The sequence below is a fragment of the Pezoporus wallicus genome, unplaced genomic scaffold, assembly GCF_028554395.1.
Source record: "Pezoporus wallicus isolate ANWC-B61680 ecotype Strahan unplaced genomic scaffold, APGP_CSIRO_Pwel_v1 scaffold_7107, whole genome shotgun sequence".
Taxonomy (NCBI): Eukaryota; Metazoa; Chordata; class Aves; order Psittaciformes; family Psittacidae; genus Pezoporus; species Pezoporus wallicus.
This window is the reverse complement of record NW_026642114.1, coordinates 3,991,840-4,006,273: the sequence shown is the minus strand read 5'-3', so window position 1 is coordinate 4,006,273 and position 14,434 is coordinate 3,991,840. Positions and strand designations below refer to the sequence as shown.

Below are 14,434 nucleotides of genomic sequence, written 5' to 3'. Positions count from 1 at the left end.
TTCTATAGCTAACCTGCGAGTAATTTAGGTTTCAAGTTCAATTAAATTTGCATCTTCTTCCCTTATCTATTTGTGGAGTTCAAATCCCATGAGACTTATTTTCGCTACTAATGGCGGCTACGCCAATGCACAGCTGACCAGACATCTGAGCCAAAAATTTCCTGCAAAGTCCTGGTCAAACTCCACATGTTGGCTTTTGTGAGGGATGTTTACACAAGCATCACGGGTGCAGCTTCTTTTTGTACTGCACTGTGCTTCCACCAAGGCAAGGTTTCCCTTTTAGGGATGAGAACAAGGCTTTGACCCTGTTTCCATCTAAAAAAACACAACCTGACATCAGGGTAGAGGCAGACTCCTGTATATTGTCTTGCTTTTCTCTCTGAAGGATAAGCCAAGTGATCTCAACTGACCTTCTGAAAACCTGGAGTGCATTTACAGAGGCACATCTGACCAAAGGTTTAAAGAGACCTCTGTTTAAATTTCCTTAAAAATATCACCAAAAGCACTCACAGACAACTCCAGGACTGTTAATAAATAACAATGATTTCAGGTTTTATAAAACAGCAATATGAAGCACAACTGCATGAATAGAAACAAAGTATTACATTAAGCACAACCAAGAGCTAAGGAAGTCATTTAGCTCTTCTCACTGCATGGTGGAATTTGCAGGAGGGAAAAAAAAAAGTAATCCAACACAAGACTGCTCCTGCCATCTCCAGTTTCCAGCTTTTATCTCCCTATTGCAGCCTCAGTCATTCAACACACTTAAGATACTATATGGGTGGCAAGAGTTCACCTAAAGGGTAGTAATTCAACTACGATTATTTGGATGGCTTTTATTGTTTCCATCAGTTGCCAGACAAGAATTTTCCCCAAAAACTATGAGCTGCCATGTTTCTCTACCTGACAGACACAGTGCAGAGATCAATGTCACATTTAAACTGAACAAGACTTACACTTACCTGAAACCAAATCTTCAAGAGCCAGATCCCCCACACAGCCAACCAATAAAGGAGAATTTGTCACTGATTGCTGGAATCCCATTTACTGATACCCAGATCCCTACTAAATAAAGACCTTACTTGGGACTACAGAACAGTCTTGAAACAGGGAAACTCCTAGAGTTGTCACGAATATTAGCACCTCATTGGTTTTCACCATTTATAGCATAGATCTTTACCTCAAAGGTCATCCTGGAGAGAGCATCCTGCTCTGGGCGGAAGACTCCTTGCCGTTTTCCCCTGCAGTCTATGTTAGACTGCTGTGCCATCACCCTATTGTCAGCCATGCCATAGGAGGAGTCCCAGTAATATTCTGGCACCTTGACTTCTGAGGGATTCTGGTTATATGGCTCCATTGGGAAAGGCTTCATTTTTTTCTCCAGAGGTTGCTGTTGCATCACAGGAGGCTGTAATGACTGTTCAAATAATTTTAGAGGGTCCTGGGCCTGCAGGTAATAGGACTGCTTTACAGGCATGATCTTTCCCAGTGAGCCTTGGACTTGAGACGGGTTCCAGAGCTGCTTGGATGAGTCCGTCTGTGGATACTGAGGCAGAAACATATGATTTCACCAGCAGGTAGGAACAATTAATGTTAACTGAATACCTAACTCCATTCAAACTGTCAGTCTGGCTCACTTGTGATAAACATTCCATGTTCTGATTTGCTATGTGTCATGGTTTAAACCCAGACAATAACTCAGCACCACACAGCTACTTGCTCACCCCTGGGAGGAATGGAGAGGAGAATCAAAGGAATGTAAAATCCACTGGTTGAGATAAGAATAGTTTAATAACTACAGTACAATACACTACTACTACTACTACTACGGGAAATAACCAGGGGAGAGAATATAAAAATAAAAGGGGAAAGGATGACCACCTGCCCATTCCAGAAATACCTCCCCTCTCAGTTACAGGATCGTATGTTCACACCCACTAAACTTCAGCTCTTCTACAGATTTGCCCAGAAGTTCACAGATCAAAATCCCACACCAAGGTCTTTAATGACAGTTTTGAAAAGGTAATGCAGGAACTTAAGCCTTGAATGTTGCTATTTATTTTTAAATGAAGCTTAGCTCTCTGTACTAATCAAGTTTACCTGCTGGAATCCGGAGTGGTGTGGTGGGCTCTTCCCCAGACCCTGCACAGCTTTTGTAGGGGACTGTTGCTGGGCCAGAGCTTGGACCTGTAACTGGCTTGCGGACTGTGCTGTTGCCTGAGCTGGTAAAGATGAAAGGGGCTGCTGGGAAGGAGGTGGTGTTTGCTGAGGTCCCTGGGTCATTGGCCCTGGTCCAGAGGGCCGTTGCTGGCTGTAAGGAATGTGGGACTGTTTCCCACCTTGCACCTGGTTTCCTGCAGGCGAGTGAGCTGTGGGCTGAAGGAAGGTTCCTGGGACAGAAACACCACCTGGGAAGGTGTACCCTGTGCTCATGGAGAAAGCCACAGGAGGAGGGACAACATAGGTTGGGGGTGGAAACCCTGAAAAAGATAAAAACACATCTTTAATCATAATACAACAGAGCAGATCGTTCCCTCCAGAAGTCATTTTGTGAGTTTTTTTTTTCTTCCTATTTTGCTCATTTTGACCACAAGGACAAGAAACACCAGTCTACATACTTGCACTATAATGTCCTTACTCATCTTTGCACATGTATGGCTGTGATCATAGATGAATTCAGAATCCATTCTTGAGTTTTCTTGCAATATTCCAAGCACTGATAACAGTCAGCCAGGGCAGTAACTGGGAAAGTCATGTTTCTCTTCACACACACCTTAATCTCCCTGATTTTAATTCCCCCACTACCTTTTTCCTTCACCATTCTGGGGTTTTGATGCTTTACCCCCTGAAGTTTCTTCCCCCTGAAACATACACATTTTCAGGGACTAACTTTGGAACAATGGACAGAAGCAATCAATAAGTCTACTGCCTCCTCCCAAAGGATCACCAGTCCCTGGATTAATTTAGATAGAGAGAGATGGTAAGTAAACAAATCCTCATATCCACAAGATCAATTTCTTTCCTGAAGTTCACACTGAAAAGCCAGGTTTAGAAGGCAAGCTTTAATTCTGCATCCCACAGGCCATATTTTATGCTGACACTGGGACAGGGAAGATGTCTCTCTGTCTTTTATTGAGCACTAGACATACAGCTGCAGGGAAGATACAGCCTCCAGCTATTTAATGAACAAACATGGACAACAAGGTATGACAGGAACATTTCACAAGAAAATGGGAACACACAATGCAGCAACAACAGCAAAGACCACCACACAAATTACAGCCTAAAACATGAGCAACACTACAAAAGAAACTGAGCTTTAAAGAAGAAAGCAGTGTGATTGGTCTTTTGTAATGGAGTCCTATGCACAGAGAATACTTCCTCCTGAACTACCAAAAGACTGTCATGTTTTGACTAACTACAGAGACAGCCTACTATGAAGTTCCTTGATCTCGCACCCACTAACCAAGAAGATGACCGCAGATTTTATGACAGACCTTGATTCCAAAGCATAGGAATCTTATTTATCTTGTTTCAGTTCTACTATGCCCCTTCTTTACTCCTTTGCAAGATTCTCAACAAGAGAATGATATTCATTAAAACAGCTCCTACCTTCACAGGCTGTAACAACCACTATTGCATACTTTCTTTGCAGTCAACAGTAACCACATTTCAACCAAATGATGCAAATTACCTGGCCGGCTAGGAAGGGGAGGAAAGGCTCCTGGGTGATGAATGGGGATGAACTGAGAACTGCTGGCCTGACTTGGAGTCTGAGTTACAGGTGTTTTCCTTGCCTCAGACACTGGAGTCTTCCTCATCTCTGTCTGGGACTTCACCTAACGTAAAAGTAAGAAGAAATTAGATAATTTTTCCTGTAATTACCCACATCATATCTTAAGACAAAAAAAGAACACCCAGATTGTCTGAGAGATTAAATCCTTCTCCCTAAGTAACTGGGAGCAGTTTAGAACAAAGGAACCCAGTTTTCTTCTCTGACTGCAGACAGTCCACCCTGCTTGTCCTCAGGCACTCTTTCTTCACAATAGCACTCTACCCAAAAGATGCAAAAGGCTCTTTCTCTAGCAAGAGAGTGGGAAGTGGACGCAATATCCTCAGACCATACAACAGACTTCTGCTGTTCAGCTGCAGTGCCTTAAAAAGAGATGTGCAGATGCTGTTATGCTTCTACTAGGGCACTGCCTCAACCTAACACGCTACTTACCTGCAGCACCCTAAAAACCACACACTACCATGTTCTTCTTTCAGCCTAATCCATATGGTGATGTATATGCACAAATTCCTGCATACTATGAAATTCTTTTCACTAGGAACATACAAGACATAGCAGAAATGCTTAACCTCTTTCAGTTTACTGTGTAACTGCTGTTATGTTCTGTTAAAAGAGCTGCACCAGTTAAAGGCAGAGAGAAGAATGTAATGGAATGTTTACCTGATTCTGAGTCTGCTGCAGTCTGGGTCTTCCTGGAGAGGAAGACAGAGGGGAAGACTACTTTCCCTTTCTGTTCAGCTCGGCAGAACTGCCTGGAATGCAAGATGGAGCAGGCAGGAAAATGACAGCAAGCAAGGAACCTGGGCAATACAGAAAGGGCCCAGGAACAGACCTGACGCCAAGCCTCAAAGGTGATTCAAAGAAAGGGTTTTATCAGGGATCAAATTAAAAAAATCCAAACCAACCAAACAAAAACTGTGTGGGGTTTATTTCAACATTTACTGCTGATGAGTTGAAAGGAGCTGGAGGGCAGGTATTTTCTGCCAAAATATAGCAGTAAAGGGGTAGACGCATTCAAATGCTTTTCCAAATAAATCTAAATTTCCCCATTTAAAATTATGAGAGTGTAGCTTATTTTTTGCATTTAATTAAAAAAGTAGACTGTAAGACTGGGAGGTCTGGGTGTATTTTAAATCTCCCACTAGATAAAAATCAGGAGAAAACTCCACCTCAAGGTTCTGGCTGATGCTAAGCACAACAAATGATGCAGCCCCTGCTCTTGCTGTATCTATTCACTGACCATCTTTACCCTTTGTCACATTCTATTTATTCAACTTACATTGCATTGTCTCTTTTTTCTCCACAATAAGCCAAATATTTTAATGACCAATATCAAGAGATATGCATTCTTTTATAACAACATTAGAGAATTCAAACACACTCTTCCTGCCATGGGATTTCAAAACACGAGCTCTGGTCCCATCATAAATTCAAAGCTGCTATAACACATTTCTAAAGGTCACTTTCAAAAGCACCCCCCCCCACACCCCACATGATTTACAGTTAACGTTTAAAAACCTAAAGAACTACAATTGATTAACCAAGACAGACATGTATCAGTTGCTTCCCTGCTTCTACTTAATTTCACCTCAAAAGTGTCAATACTACCAACTATTTACTCCCCTCCTGTGGTCCTAAAGGTTCCTATACGGTACTTGAGAGAAGCAACATATCACCACGGTGACCTCTTATAAGTATGTAAGACCTTGAGTAACCCTGCATTAAACCTTCCTCGGCCCCAAACTGTATTTTCCCTAGGGAGCAGAGATTCAACCAGTTGGACACTTCTGTGATCCTGTCTGAACATGGAAGTTTTCCACTTATCTGTAAAACAGAACTGATTGATTACCTTTGTATAGTGTTCTTAACATTTTTGCTAAGTAGAAGCTGCAAGATTTGCAGCATTTAGGCTTTTGAAGGCGATGAACTATGGAGGATAAAGTCTGAAATTTCCAGGAAGACCAAAGCAGAGCACTAACAGACCACCAATCAGTACAAAACCAGCAGTGGTTTCTTGGGGAGGTGAGAAAGCAAAACCTACCCATATTCTGGGTAGGTCAGTCCACCAAACTGTATGAAACAGAAGACATTTCATTGGAATAGCTGTCATAACAAATACAGCTGACAAAACTAAAAAGTCAAAATTAATTTCTATACAACAAGAGATGAAGAGTGACCAATCACATCAGAAAAGATTCCACTTCAGCTGGGTTAGAAATAAGTTTTTCCTGGGTTATCTCTTGATCTTAAAACAAATTTCCAATAAATCAGCTGGGTTAAAATTAAAATACCTTCTCTATCAAAAAAAAACCCACATACTTCTCAGAAAATCTGGTGGATTTTATCAGTATCAAGTCCTTATTTTGCAAGACATGGGCACAAACATCAAAACTAGGAGTTGAGCTCAGGCCTGCAGCCACATTCCAGACATTTTCAACAAATACGCAAGAAACTTGCTATTCTAACTCACCTATGTTGGCTTTCAGATACCAGAATCTTGTCTGGTGACCCACAACTGCCACACACTTTTTGTGGGCTACTCCCCTTTACACCCCTTGGTGGGACACCCTCCTAACACAACTGGCTAACATTGCCAGTTCTGGCCTTCCATTTTGTAATGATGTTTAATAGCAAATAATCAGGAGGAAAACAAGAATGATCCAAGGGTCCTAATGACATAAGCTGGAAAGACAGAAAGAGCTGGTTTGCTTAGCCTAGGGAAAACAAGACAGGTCTTCAGAGCAGTTGCAAAGAGGAAGACTTAATTTGTTCTGCACACCTGTCCTGGGAAGTAGTAATAGGCTCACACAGAGGAAAGGAAGATGAAACACATTAGGAAATAATTTCCACTTGCAAGAACAGTGAAGAACTGACACTGTTTCTCTAGGGGAATAATAAAGAGTCTTCATCATATCATTAAATGCCTCCAGATGTCATTAGATAGTTTGACTGAGATGCAGTCAAACTATCCAGGTACAGATCAGATCAGTCCTGAAATTCTTCACACTTATGTGCCTGAGCACATATTTACGATTTAAGAGCAGTGTGGCTTTCCCTATTCCACAAAGGGCCACTTGACTGCACACACAGTACAGAAGATCTTATTGTATATTTACAATTGGTGCTTTTGCAATGTGTTCAATTTACTGCATGTGCACAAGTCAACTGAACTGAAAATGCAGAGTACCAAGTTCCTTCACAACAGACTGTAGCATAGGTAAGAGCACGACTATAACCTGGTCTTGTGAACTGCCTTGGTACCCTGAAAAATCTGAGTAACAGCAGGTAGAAGGCTGGATTTTAAAACAGTTAACACAGCAAAATCACCTTTCATTGTTCCCCTATCTTTTCCTCCCCAACAAATTGAGACAACATCAAGGAAAAGGCCAGAGACACAAAGGTCACTAATACCTGATCTTTGAGACAGATGTGTTTATATGTTTCTTGTGCATTAGCCGTACCTGTAGGGTCCACAGTGAGACCCTGACTCTACCGTACTCTGCATAAGCAGTGACAGTCCTGACACAAACATTGTACCACCTAAGACACAGTATCCCTTTGATCTAAAGGCTTACCTGAACTGCCACATTCTGCTTTCCTGCTTCTGGCATCTTATCCAAGCCACATTTCTTGGTCTCATTCTTTCTTTTATTGTTATCCTTCTTTCCATCATTCTTATTGACTACTATTCCTTTGCTATAGTCCCGTCTTTCCCTACCTACATCTTTAGGGGGATAGATTCGCCCTTGCTCTCTGTTAATTTCCCGTGGCTTGATGTTCTCTTTGAATGTGACCATTGGTTTTTCTCCTGAATCACAGTTGTTATTCAGGCTTCTGCCAGAAGACAGAACTGATTTGAGTCCAGGGCTCCCATCTGTAGATAGCGGCTCTGCAATAGATGTTTCCTGCAAGCTGAGATTCTCTTTGGCTTCACTAGGGTCCTCTAGTAATAGCTCCGGGATTTCTGTCAAAAACAACAGCTTTCCTACCTCATTTTCACACTGAATTAACCTGAAAAAGACAAAAAGGAATTGAAAAGCAAGTACATTACTCCAAATACATTCATTAACATAATCGGCCTATGAAGCAATGGCACACCACAGAACATTTTATTAGCACTGTCAGCATCTTGTATCTATGTTATATCTGATCACTGTGCTGAATACTGAGAAAAGTAACATTTATAACTAGCACCTGCATTACCTGCATTACAGCAGCAAGCGAAACACAGAGAAGCTACCTGCAATTACCTTGGCTGGTTATCAGCAATCCATTTGCCTGTGAAGATCAGACGCTGTTGCCGTATCCGACGCTGTTGCCCTTCCTTATCTCCTGTAATTGCCTGGTGACCTTTGGAAAAATCCAAGTTCCTAGAATTGACATAGAAGAGAGAATAATATTAATTACACAATTACTCTGCAACACCTTATTTCTTTAGAAACACAACTGGTCAGCATTACTTTATTATAAACTCTGAAATTCGACCAGATGCTATTCTAAACATGACTGTTACATGTCTGATTTACAGACACAATTCTCTTCTGGTAAGATGCATCTACATTAAAGAGGTATGGTGCTTGAGTTTTGTTTTTTTTAAACAAAAGGCCAAAGGCTCATCTGTGTGAAAATCAAATAAGTAATAGCTGAGTGAGAAAAAAGTCTAATACTTAGTCAGCTTTTGTGCATGATGTTAGGTACAGGGATACAGTTAAAAACAGTAAAAAATAATAAAATAAAAACATATCAACCAGTTTTCATATAAAAGTATTCCTATCCTCACTTCTTACATTTTTCTCTTTCAATTTACTAGTCTGAAGACTACAGAAGAAAACCAAAAATGTCATGAGCAAAAGAAAACAAAAAAAGTTTTAGCCTATGACTTTCCTTAGTTTTTCTACATAGTCTGTTACAGTTGTTTTGAAAAGATACCTACTTCAATCCATACTGTTGTAAATATCCGTAAATAAGACACTGTAGAGAACATGTCAATGTCTACCAAAGTAGTAACAACAGCAAAAGTACAGTCTCCCTTCAGCTGTCACCCACCTGAATGAGGGCCTCAGAGCCAAGAATCCTTGCAATTCAAATTCTTCTGGAAGGGGGGTTGCTAACAAATAGAGAGTAAACAGCATAAAGAAAGCATGAAAGCATTGAGTACAGTATCCTAAGTAGATACCTCAGCAAGGTCACTATACATAGTAAAGCTTTTTATTAACATGCTTAATTGTACTGGTCCACCCTGCAATTTGAGGAGCTCAGGAACAACAAAGTAGAGCAAAGTCTGCTCAGCACAAGAAAGCAGCATTTGCAAAGTATTCATATGCACTAATACTAGAAGGCAACTAGCTTCCTTGTTTGCTCTTCAAATGCAGTTCCCCACACCATCAGAAAAAATGTGATTTGTTCCCAGTTCTTTACAGCACAGACTAGAAGTGTCTTTACCATTATTACTGGATAGATCTTCTTCATGAGGCTGGAAGCTGTTTAGAAGTGAAATCAGCCAGGGCCATATGCTACAAATCAGAAAACAGACAAACCATAAGTAAAAACTACAAAACACAGAAACTATTCGCCTTTCCAAGGAAACATTGAACTCCATTACAGTCACAACTTCTATTTATCTTTTGATTTCCAAGAAAAAGTAAAGTTTCTCTCAAGTGTTAGGGAATAGATTACTTTCTTGAAAGAATATTTTTATAAATCAAATCTAAAGTTACTAAGGCTCTCGCAGCATAGTTTTCATTATTCAGCAAGTTAGAAAGCCTGCTATGAATTTAATTAGACGAACCTGTTGCATGAGCAAACATTCAGAGCACCTGTTTGCAATTCATGTTCTCCAGCCCAAAGCAGACTACTCTCAAGGCACAGTAAATTAATCAGTGGGAAACAAAACAATTGATCAAGATACAGCAGTTCAGAATTACTTCTGTTCTGTGAACACAAACACTATACTGTAGCACTGGAACAGTTACCAGAAAGGAAAGAAGGTCTAAGTAAGGGCTGCACTGAGTAAGACCATTAAACTAGAGGTTAACTGGCAGTCTCCCTGCCTTGCAGTGGCAATGCCAGTACAAGAAATGACTGGAAATTCTTTCCAAAGGCCCTGGAGCAAGCAATTTAAAAATCACAACGATCACTGCATAGGTGATTAATATTTAACTGCCACCAAGAGGCTGCCTTCTATTTTTTAAAAGCTCCTTGTGCTTTAGTGATGGGCACCAAAAGCCCATGGAGGCAACAAAAAACTATTTTAGGAAGGGGCTCACTGTGCTCAGTGTTAGTGAAATGAATCTGTCCTCCCACAGCAAGTCTGTGCGTCACCATCCAGTACCTGGATTGGAGAATTCAACGTGCACCTGAAAGCCTGAGATCATCTACCTTCTTGCACCATCGCAGAGACTGCAGTCATTATGTTTATGCTTATTCTCTACACTCCACTAAGCAATAGCTCCTTTCCATGACTGACAAGGAACAGGAGAAGGAAGAAAAGGACAGTGCAAGTCTGTTGCAACCTACAGTGAATTGCAGCCTTCCTGTACAGTATTTGAAGTAATGCGATTCCATAATAAAAGATTCCTAAAGAAGAGTGACATGGTGACACACATGAAAACCTAGACCTGCTGTGGCTTCCACAGAGCAGGTTTGCAAAACTCATTTCCAAAGACAACACACTAGTATCAATACAGTCATTTCTGTCCTCAGTCCTTGCTTTCAAATTCATCTACTTTTCTAGGTAAACATGTTTACTTCCTATTTCAGAGGCTTGTTCAGTTTGGGGTAGGATTAAGTATCCACAGGAAAATGATAAGAATAGCGGGGAGAAGTGAAAGTTTAAGAAGGTCTAAGGATTATTTCTTGAACCAAGAGCACAATTACATTACTCAGAGTAAGGAAGACTTTTCAATAGAAAACAGACATAAGGTTATTAAAGAGAAGCCAATAAAGCTGTGTGTGTTTGTGCAGTCTGCAAAGAATTACTTCTCTTCGGATCTTCCAATAGAAATAAAAAAAACCCTCACCCTCACAAATAATGGGGAAGACTAACGGATCTTTTAAGAGCCAACAAAGGCAATGGCTACTAATGCCCATTTTGACAAATCTTAGTAGTACCTATCTTTCAAGTTCACCTATGATTTTACAGCTGTTAGAACCTACTCCGGCTAACTAAAAAAAAAAAATATACATTCACACCTGAAGATTCATTTTGATACTGCATAAATTACTGCCTGCATCTCCTCTCTGCAAGGACTACTTTGAATCAAGTAATTATCTTTCCTGTTAAAAAACTGATATAAAGTCTTCCTTGAGAATATGCATACAGTAATACTTATTACCATCTCAGAACAATTTGTGAACTCCTGTTTTCCTTATCTTGCCTTCAGGAACTCTGAAATTGAAGTTCCCAAAGCTCCAGGGTTTTAGGATTTGCCCACATTTCAGGGAGTCTTATTACTCATTTAGTAAGGTGAAGTTATAGGGACCTGTGCTTCGCATACGTCAATGTACAGCAAATGTGAGCCTTGAGCTAGAATAGCATCTTACAGCACACACTGCCAAGAGAGCTGAAACCACTGTGGCACACTGCACAAGATCAGCTAAGCCAGCTAGTTTTGCACTCTTTTCCTTATAGTGGCCATCACAGGAAAAATACTCATCCAACTATGTCAGTAACAGTCACTCCAATCTGAAGAAACATCTTTCAAGTTAGAAATACTTTACTGAATTGCTATAATACATGAAAAGTTAACAGGCTATAGAAAAAGTTGACAAGTTCTGAAATATTTAAGCCTAAATTTATAAGATTAGAAGCAGAAGTGAAAAATCAGAGTAACAGTCCAGAACAGTAATGTCTATGTTGACATTTAAAGATGTCCTTTACTAAATTAATTCATGGATGAGGAGCCAGCAAAACCAGGTTCCAGTACTGCCCAAGAGATGGCTTAATGTATGAAATTAATGGAAGTATTCTCCTGCTACCTACCTCAATAAATCAGAGAAATCATTACAACAGATTAGACTAAAGCTACACTCGTTAGTTAAGCTCAAGTCAGACATCATAAAGTAGATCCCTCTGATTTTAAAGTTACATGCAAACCTAAAGCTAATTAAAACATTGAATTTGCTCATGTACTCCACAAATCTCATGTTTTATTGATTTTTTAGCACATCTACTTTCTATCATTTCGATGTCTGTAACAGTAAGTTATATGATCATTTTTCCCATTACTAATTTGTTTATCATCAGTTATTATTAATTTATACAATTAAATGTATCAAATAAATACATTTTGATACAAATAAATGTATCAAAAGAAAGATTAACACTCACTACCGTCTTTCATCAACCACTGCCTCCTGGAAAACACTGGGTCTAAGTTTCAGCCAGTCCATTGAAACCTTCACAGCTGGAAGAGGATATGCAGCCCCAGAGTCCTCCTGGGAGTCATTTTGTAAAGGACACTTGCACAGAACTCCAAGAAAGGACACTAGAAACAGGGGATGCAGGGGACAGGGTGGACAAAAACAAACAATGCAGGAATGACACTTTAAAGTTGACCAAATAACCCAAACACATTCCACCCATTAAATCCTATCTTTAGGAGCTAGTTCCTTAGAACAAAGCAGCCAATTTACTTATAGAATCCACCAGAGATCAGAACATCTTTTTATCAATAAAGAGCTTTCTACCATGAAGCAGAATCTTGGCATTTTTCCTCCCTCGACTTTTCAAATGTCATGACAAATCATTTTGGTTAAGTTAACAAAATCCAGTGAGACAAGCCCATTACAAAAATATTTGTTCTTTATTTATTAGAAATTACCAACTCAACTATCTACCTGCATTTTATCCACTTCTCCAGTCAGCAGGTACACAAATCCACTGAGTTAGCTCTGCAAGCAGGCACCCAGCTCAGGCCTGTTAGAGGATATGAACTGAGAAGCAGTAACCACACCATGGTGACCATGGTGTTTTCAGACTCAATCCCAGAACAGAATCTGGAGTTCAGCCATTCAGAAATCTAGGTGTTTACAAACAAGGCCAAGCTGATCATAGGCTGGATTAGGTTAAGGAAATATGCATTATGTGGCTAGAGTCTAAAATGCTCTGCTGTCCCACTTATCTAGTTAATGTTATCCAGAGCACAGACGCACTTGAGGTCCTAATTCAGCTTCAACTTCAGTTCTGCTGAACTAGAATTAGCCCCATTCAAAGCAACTCAAACTGCACTGTGGCCAACAGAGGAGCAGCTCCCCAAGTGGCATACTGCCCGCTGCCAAGCTGGATCAAACTTTGCACCCAAGTTAAAATGTTCTTTCAGAACCAGGAAAAAGATGCTGAGTTTCAGGCACATAAATCCCATGTTAGCCAGCATTGCTAGACATAAAGGATCCCTTTGCAACCATCTTCTCTCTTCACTTTCTTCCATAACGTCTAGTCTCATCACTTACCTCACACAACCACTAAGCTAGATGCTGACAGCAAATTACTAATGGATTCCATATAAAAATGAAAAAAAAACCCACCCCAAAACCCACCCAAACAAACAAAAACAAACAACCCCAGAAAACCCCACCAAAAAACAACCCACACAAAATTCGATTAGTTTTCATACGTACTGAAGAGAGCCAGTAACTGTGTCCAGCAGAGCTGCTCATCCTGGCTGTAGCTGTGCTGCTCTGTTTCATTGCTGAAGTCTCGCAGGTGATGTAGTTGAAACAGATTGATAACAGTAATATGTACTAACTGCTGGGAATTGAAGGCCTTTTGGAATAACAACCTCTGTAATAGACACAGGAACATTATATTTATTTATATATGTAAAGCACACACTTGAAAAGATTAGTAGTTGCTACTTCACTGCTTGACTAATGCTTCTGCCCTTGAGGCAACATATATTCTAGATTTTATTTTCAGTCATCCCTATTAGCACAGCACTGGGCTTTCCAGGAGGACCTGGACAGATGTCTACTGTTAAGCCCAAGGTTTTTGCTTATACACCAACTAATACGCACAACAAATCAACAGTCCTCAGACATGGTTCTCTTTCAGAGCAAGCGCAACTTCCATGTACAATCACAGCACTGCAATGCAACTGCAAGATCTGCCAAGGCACGTATATCCACTGTACCTGCTGAAGCAGCAGCAAGGAGAAGGTGACATTTTAAAAAAATGCCCCAGGAAAATTTAACTACTGTGTGGTTATGTATTAAAGACTAATTCCACATCTGACTTCATGGGTCATGGAATGCCATGGTGGATTAAAATAGCACAGGCTAGTTACAAATGCTTTTCAGCAACTATGCCATAAAAAACACCTTTCTCAGAGCAGAACAAGAAACTTTGATGGGTTTTTTGAGCATTGTGAAAAAAAGGACATATCCTAAACTACAACCAACTTGTCTTTGGACACTGTCAGGGCAGCAAGTGGATTAACCAGCATAAGCATTAAGAAAAGGTTTGAGCTCCGTGTTCAAGCTTGATTTTTATGTAAGGGCATGAAGCCAACAACTCAAACTGGCAGGGCTCTCAGCAGCAGAATCAAGAACACTCCTAACTCTACAACTGCCCTCCTCATTCAGAGTTAAAATCAGCCACAAAGTGATTATCTACCACACAGCCAATTTCACATTCACATTCAA

General features: G+C 40.3%; 1 protein-coding gene across 4 annotated transcripts in view; it reads right to left on the bottom strand.

Annotated features, from left to right (window-relative positions):
• SMG7 (SMG7 nonsense mediated mRNA decay factor) overlaps positions 1–14,434 on the bottom strand; it is a 66,625-nt gene that overhangs the window by 22,308 nt on the left and 29,883 nt on the right. For all 4 annotated transcript variants that reach the window (XM_057426961.1, XM_057426963.1, XM_057426962.1 and 1 more), the window contains exons 9-17: positions 13,412–13,574; positions 12,123–12,279; positions 9,236–9,306; positions 8,840–8,900; positions 8,044–8,163; positions 7,369–7,804; positions 3,695–3,839; positions 2,101–2,480; positions 1,181–1,546 (exon numbers count right to left, since the gene is read on the bottom strand). In XM_057426961.1, coding sequence (XP_057282944.1) covers positions 1,181–1,546; positions 2,101–2,480; positions 3,695–3,839; positions 7,369–7,804; positions 8,044–8,163; positions 8,840–8,900; positions 9,236–9,306; positions 12,123–12,279; positions 13,412–13,574 — 1,899 coding nt within the window. The remainder of the gene's footprint in view (positions 1–1,180; positions 1,547–2,100; positions 2,481–3,694; positions 3,840–7,368; positions 7,805–8,043; positions 8,164–8,839; positions 8,901–9,235; positions 9,307–12,122; positions 12,280–13,411; positions 13,575–14,434) is intronic.